The sequence below is a fragment of the Macrobrachium rosenbergii genome, chromosome 23 (genome assembly GCF_040412425.1).
Source record: "Macrobrachium rosenbergii isolate ZJJX-2024 chromosome 23, ASM4041242v1, whole genome shotgun sequence".
NCBI lineage: Eukaryota > Metazoa > Arthropoda > Malacostraca > Decapoda > Palaemonidae > Macrobrachium > Macrobrachium rosenbergii.
Window position 1 is genome coordinate 50,260,087 of NC_089763.1, and position 7,500 is coordinate 50,267,586.

General features: G+C 34.4%; 1 protein-coding gene across 49 annotated transcripts in view; it reads left to right on the top strand.

Annotated features, from left to right (window-relative positions):
- The window catches only part of LOC136851609 (uncharacterized), a 318,348-nt gene that overhangs the window by 239,683 nt on the left and 71,165 nt on the right, over positions 1-7,500 (top strand). For 8 of the 49 annotated variants that reach the window (XM_067125965.1, XM_067125969.1, XM_067125973.1 and 5 more), the window contains exon 2: positions 6,906-7,500. This exon is cut by the window's right edge and continues 69 nt beyond it. The exons of the other annotated variants lie outside the window; for them this stretch is intronic. In XM_067125965.1, coding sequence (XP_066982066.1) covers position 7,500 — 1 coding nt within the window. In that variant the 5' untranslated portion in view covers positions 6,906-7,499. The remainder of the gene's footprint in view (positions 1-6,905) is intronic. 49 annotated transcript variants of the gene reach the window in all.

Sequence of the window (7,500 nt, forward strand, 5' to 3'; positions counted from 1 at the left end):
TTGTATCTTTCTCACCTGTCCTGTGGCTGTGGCTGGGAACTTCGTGTCTCTGTGACGCTTGGTCCGAAGTGTGACTCTTCGGAAAGAAATGTGATTTGAATTGAGTCAGTTTCGTATTCTTAGAAACTTATACTGCAAAACTGTTGATGAGGCACGGAAGCTTTCTGTCTTGTTGTCGTATCATTTGAATATGACGTGATTTGGAGTGAGATTTTTTTGGAGTTACTCAATATCTTACGGACTTAGAAAAATTTATAATTACTGGCTATTTGGTATCTCAGCGATGACCATTCCAAAATGAGATTTTAGAGGAAAAAGGAAAATGATTTCATAAGAGCTTGACAACGCTAGTTATTGTGAACTTGAAGCCAGTTGTGTGTACAGTACATCGTTTCTTCGTTCGTGAGATATGTACTAATGACTGGAGGATGTGGACATGATGTTGCAAAGGGTACCAGATGTGCTGTCTCCCCCACAGCGTCATTCCCCCCCAACCCCACCACCCCACCCCCTCGCGATTTCCGTGCTTTACCTAAGATAAACGCAATTGGAGGAAATTCACTTGGAACTAACGGCAGTTGTGGAACCGAATAGATGTTGATATATGCATATGCAGTGGTTCCTGAAATATACATCATAGGACTTTTTTATTTATTGAAGAAGTTTCTCTTTGAAATTGGTACATTAAAGAGCTCGTGCTTTAAATTAGCGTGGTATGCTTGGTATTTAATGTTTCTTTTTGGCATGGAAAGGGATCCTTGACTGATATAAGAATATATAATTTTATGGTCAACTGAGGGCTGCAGTGATAATAGCAGCCTTATGTAGGTCATTTTATCCTTCCTGCTGTTGTCCAGTATTGCTACGAACTCAAACATTTTTATTGTTTAGAATCCTGCACACACATTATATATATATATATATATATATATATATATATATATATATATATATATATATATATATATATATATGTGTGTGTGTGTGTGTGTGTGTGTGTATGTATATATATATATAGTATAGAGATGAGAGAGAGAGAGAGAGAGAGAGAGAGAGAGAGAGAGAGAGAGAGAATCTTCAGACAGTACGAGCTGTCAGAAATTATTTTCTCAAAGTTGAATATTTTTACAGTAATAATAATAATAATAATCTTCATCATCAATAAATACTTTTGTGCTGTTTTCGGGTTTGTGTAAGAGAGATGTGAATTCAGATATTCTCGATGTATAGTCACATAATTTATCTCTCTACGCTTTACGAAATACCCACCATAACGAAAATAAACAAATAAAGGAAAGCTATGACTTCTCTTATGTAAAAACAAACACGCAATGCAACCTTGCTTCTTTGTTATCTATTTTAATTGGCCCTGAGGTCAAGTTTGATTGGCGTTGCGTTACGTCGTCAAGTGGATGCTACTACTGTGGTCACGTCTTTTGTTTGGTTGATCAATACTGTACTGGGATTCTCTCTCTCTCTCTCTCTCTCTCTCTCTCTCTCTCTCTCTCTCTCTCTCTCTCTCTCTCTCTCTCTATATATATATATATATATATATATATATATATATATATATATATATATATATATATATATATATATATATATATATATATATATATATATATATATATATATATATATATATATATACATAATATATACATATATATATATATGTATATATATATATACATATTATATATATATATATATATATATATATATATATATATATATATATATATATATATATATATATATTATATATCTGCGTGTATGTACAGTATGTGTGTGCGTGTGTGTTAGAGTTATAGATGCCACTCCCCTAAAAGGGTGTCATCTAGAGGAAAAGACCGGTCATCATCACATTCAACCTTTAACAGATCGGTTAGCCTAACGATGAACGGCATGTGCAGAAAATATCCACAACCTCAGCTGCTTTATACATATGTGTATATATATGTACCCATAATGAAGGCTTATCGACAAGCACAACTCCCCCTTGCATCTCTTTTCTCTTGTCTTTTATCAAAGGAAAATATATGAACTCCTCTGTAGTGGCCTTGAAACTTCAAGGACTCTTTCGATAACACCACAACAAGCACAGTCTTTGAAAAGCAGTCATGCACGAGGAGGTGAAGTGATTTCTGGAGTAGTCTGTAAAATACAAATGTTCGATAAGTCATGTTCCTGTGGAAATATTCTTAAAATACTGCTGAAGTCTATTTGCGGTATCAAGCTGACGTCAAGCTTTCTAAAAAGATCCTCCACTGTTAATGCCGGTTGCTATGCAAGTTGAATAATACTATGAGTTGTTCCCGAAACTATATCCTTCCAAAACGAGAAATCTTAACAGCTTCACGCAGTGAAATCTTTTATTTGTTCACATATCAGTAAATGTGAATGCTTATTGTACACGGATACCTATTTGATTTCAGCTATAATCGATTCTTAGAATAGCCGAATTTTTTGCAGTGCATTCAGTAATAAAATGTAAGCTCTCCCTTACTTCTCCATCATAGAATTGTCATATAATCCAGCAGGAGTATTTGTTACATTAGTACTTTTAGGCATTCCCTCAACGTACGTAAGTGCCCCGCTGGCGCTTTTCCCCGGAGCAGATTTAATTTATTTGTTTATTGTACTACCGTATCTATACGTCAGTCGAAGTTACTAGGAATGTGTCTTCAGAGGTGATTATGGATGCTGATTGGGGCGGGGTGTGGCTAGGAGTTCAGAAGAGGGGGGTTGGTTCAGAACTGTCATTTGGTGGTTGTAGGTTTTGCTGCAACACTTATTCGTATTGATTTCTTCATGGGATGGTACCAGATGTCGTACCATTTTTACGTGCAAACTGCATATCATTATCAGCCGAACAGTCTCTCATCTCTTGGGGGAGAGAACTTCAGCGCAGTCCCATATGGGGCTCTGTGCCCAATAATGTGTGGACACTTCGATGAATGGAATTTTTTAAATTGAACAAATTTTATTTCTAGTCAGTAGAATCATTACCAACCATTAATAAAATGAACTTATCGTTTATGTTAGCAAAATATGAAGGCGCTCTATACACTCTTGGTGTTGAAGGTTCCTTGGCCTGTCAGGTACTATTGGAAGACCTGGCCATTCATTAAGTCAGATATGACGCCGACTGTAAATTCTTTTTACAAAATTATGACATTATATGTTGTGACAGTTAGAAAATAATCTTGGCTTTTCATACGACCATGATATTCTAACCAAAACCTTTCATTAAGCTTATCAGTAATTATGAAATATCTATGGAAAGAGAAGGCGACCATGAATGGGAAATTTTTGTTAAAGTTATTACCAGTAAAAAGCAAGAACCTTGTATCGATTAACATAAAAGTTCGGGCGGCCTGTTCTAAATTGTACTTCATATATTCAGGAAATGCCTAAATTGCCTAAATCCTAAGTGTATTGATAGATGCACCGATTGAAATAATAGGAAATGTGCACAGTGTCTGAAAGTGTTAGGAAATTTACATATTGCCTAGTCTTGCAAATTAACTGTACACACTGTATATATGTATATATATATATATATATATATATATATATATATATATACATATATGTATATATGAACTTATATATATATATATATACTATATATGAACTTGCAACTTAAACACCTTGAGCTTTAGTTTACTTAAGGAATGAATATGGTACATGGTAATAAGCAAAAAAGAATACTTGCTTACAACTAGAAGGTAACACTTTAATGAGTAAGTACGGATATATTTACTATTTTACATGTTTTGAATAACATCTGGGAGTACTTAGTATAGATAAGATATAAATTAAGGATTTGCATTTTATTTTAATACATATTTTTAATTTTAAAGTGATATTAAAAAATGGGAAAAAGCACGTTAAAACGAAGAATATTGGGGAATGTGTTTAATAAAAGATAACATAAACATACATGACATTGCAATCTCCTTTTTTCAAGATTGGGTAATATTGGCATATCAGAGTGAATTAATCATAAATGATTTTGCTTAACCTCTTATCAGGTTTATGACGTTGCCCCCTAGAATTACCAAATAGGTATTTCTCATTTATATAAACTGTACTCAAACTCATGACATGAACGCATTACAAATAAAGGTTATGCGTTGTTGTGTAGAAAAATGTTGGCAGGAGACTCAAGTTGACGTAATCTGATACCAACCACTAAAAAATGTTTAGTATATTGGTTTTTATATTGCCTGTGATGAAGTTGATCTTAGCATTGGATTCATCGTTTCTCTTATTACATATTATTGAAATTAAATAAAATTGATAACCACCTTCAGTAATTGGCTGTTGACATTAAACGAAAAGAAGAAACCCCTGATTTTTTTACGGGAATACTTATAGAACAAGTTCCTGAAAACAAAATATTTTCTCTCAACTAGTCTTGTGTTGGAAAAGGAGTTTAACGCAAAAACCTAAAAATTAAAAATTAAAACAGTGCCGTCTGTGTTTTGAAGTCTGGCTGAAGTGTTATCGACAAGTGTAGATAGATTTGTAAATCCATAGATTAATAAAGGAAAATAATGAGTAATACATGAAGGGAGCTGGATTTCGTATGTATGAACACACATGCGTATGGCACATTTTGCATAAGAGTTTGAATACACATTCGTATAAATACATGTGGTTATATCCATTAATACGTTATTATTATTTATTATTTATTATTATTATTATTATTATTATTATTATTATTATTATTATTATTATTATTATTATTATTATTCAGAAGATGAACCCTATTCATATGGAAGAAGCCCACAGGGGCCATTGACTTGAAATTCAAGCTTCCAAAGAATATCGTTAAAAAGTTGAGTATATCTTAGTTTAACCAGACCACTGAGCTGATTAACAGCTCTCCTAGGGCTGGCCCGAAGGATTAGATTTATTTTTACGTGGCTAAGAACCAACTGGTTACCTAGCAAGAATATGGTGCTCATTAGGAAGTAAGAGAAGGTAAAGGGAAATACTAAAAGATGCATGTAGTAAAGAAAAAGGAAGAAATTGCGTCTCCTCGCTAAAGAAATTAACCTTAGAGGAAATGACGCACGCATATACTTGGACCTTTCAGAAGTAAGATTTTGCCTGTGACTCACACTGTCGAAGCGACAGTTCCGGCGACAGGTTGTGTGTAAGTTGAGTTGGCGTAGACGGGGAAGTGAATTATGGTCTGGGGTTTCCCTGTGAGATCAATCTTGTTTAGGGCTCCTGCGATGTGTTAAGTTTTGATGTGTATCTAAGTCTGTTGAACTCTCGATGCAGTGAATGTTGAATGTGTATATCTGGTCCCATTCAGTAGCGAATATTTTTGTCGAGCGTATAAAATTTATTTTTGAATCATTTGACATGTGATTAATCATGAGAAGGATGTTTCATGATAAGAAAAAATGACGATTAATTATCGGAAGCCAGTTCTGGTGATTAGAAGAAAAATTACGATTATTCATTAGAAGGATGTTTTGATAATCAGGAGAAAAATTACGATTAATCGAGATGGAAGTTTTAATAATCAATAGAAAATAAAAACGTAGTGCAATAAACAAAATAAAAACAAGTAAATTTATAAACAAAAAATAGAATTGGGGTCTAATGAATGTTTTGTTTATAGTAGACCCTACATGTGCGCATATGTTGGAATAAGAAGATTTCTGAGTATGTGCTTGCAGTCAACTGAAATATTCAGTAAATTGTCATAAATCTGGTCTGTGAAGTAAGAGGCAGTACAGAAACCCATTAAATAAGGTGAAAATCTCACCTCTTCACAAGCAAAGAAATTCAAAACATTAAGGATGGCGCGACGTGGAAAATTTTCTCCTGAAATTAAAAAGGATTCAGAATGTCGAAGTGTTAAAAGTCGAGAACTGAAGTTTCCTACCCGAATTTTTTTAACGTTATTAAACTTCGGAGAAGTTTAAAGAAGCTTACTTTGTGCTTGTGAACTGTGCTATTATTTTTAGCTCATATCTTTTTTTACGTTCAAACTGAATGTTTGTAAGACGCGTGGGCGAATTTTTAGACAACTATAACAAAAATTGGTTTTACAAGATAGTGTGCGTAAATGAGATAGAGAAAGAGGAGTGATTGACCCCTTTGAATCATTTATAGAAACATGGCAGAGTTTTTGCAATTAGCTCTGTTGATTGCCGGAACAGACGTTAATAATACATGCGATAGATGTTATCACGTGAGCTCTGGGGTTCGGGATAGCGCCGTGTTGTCTGGTGTAGAAAAAAAAATGGAGGGGGAAAAGGGTGCTGCTTCATTTTGATGGCTGATGTGGTCATTTGTAACTTTATTAATTTCCTGTTGCTGTATGTGGATATGTTTTTATACCGATGTAATGGGAAATATGTTTGTAGAGTTACTTGTGGTATGTGTCCATGTTATTCCATGAGTTTTCCGTGAGTTTCACTTATTTGTATAAATCAGATGAAATGAGTAAATTTGCTCTCAAGTTACTTCTGTAAGACTTGAGTGTACGTAAAACTGCAACTGATATTTATGCGTAAAGTCGTCAGTATGTGTATATTTTCTCCACGTTTTTAACCGAATTCCTGATAAGCTGTTACATAAGCATTTTAGCTCTGCAAGGGAAGATAAAGAGTATTCTTAAATGACAAGTGTGAAGTGGTTACTTGGTGGAAGAATGAACATTCTAACTTTCGTAAAAGAGGCAATACGCATACTTGTATAGACGGAAAAATATTTCTGTGATATAGGAGGGTAACTTCCTATCACAAATAACAATCCTTATCTCCGCTGACAAATATTTTAAACGGTTACTAATGTGATATGATATGAACCGGAAACATTTACTTTCATCAGTAACCAGAGATAAGGAGACTGATTTTGTTTATTTTCAGATAGAACCAATTTCCGATGACTGGGAACCATGCCACCGTCATTTAGCGCAGTGCCTTGCTCTGAAAGCCAGGCATTTACTCTTGTTTTAAAATCATGACACAGTTGTAAGAACTGCGTTCAAAAATGTGATACGCGATTTGATTGACTGACGCTGAGCTGAAGGAAATGGACGATTTTGGTCAAGATCTTCGGATTAGAAAGGAATTCCATTATACTGTATATACTGAGTACCGGTAAATTTGCGACAATAACGTTCCTATTAAACAATCGCGCGAATATTGCATTCAGTTAATATCCATTATAAAGGTAACTACTTTATTTGCGCTATTTTGACACTTGAAGAAAGTTGACTACCTCGAGAGTGCAAACTGACATTGAACTCAGGAAAACAAAACAGTGCCTTCCATCCGGACTAGCATTCGGATAACTGCAGTGTTCAAATGCATTGAAGAAGATGAAGCGTGCCTTAATTGTAGTACTTAACAAAGCTTAACGATTTTTGTTCGCTTCAAAGCTCCACAATTCACTCAGTGCCCAGTGGCGGATATCAGACCAACATAGCTCTCATTTTATTAAGTGTGTATCACGGCATCA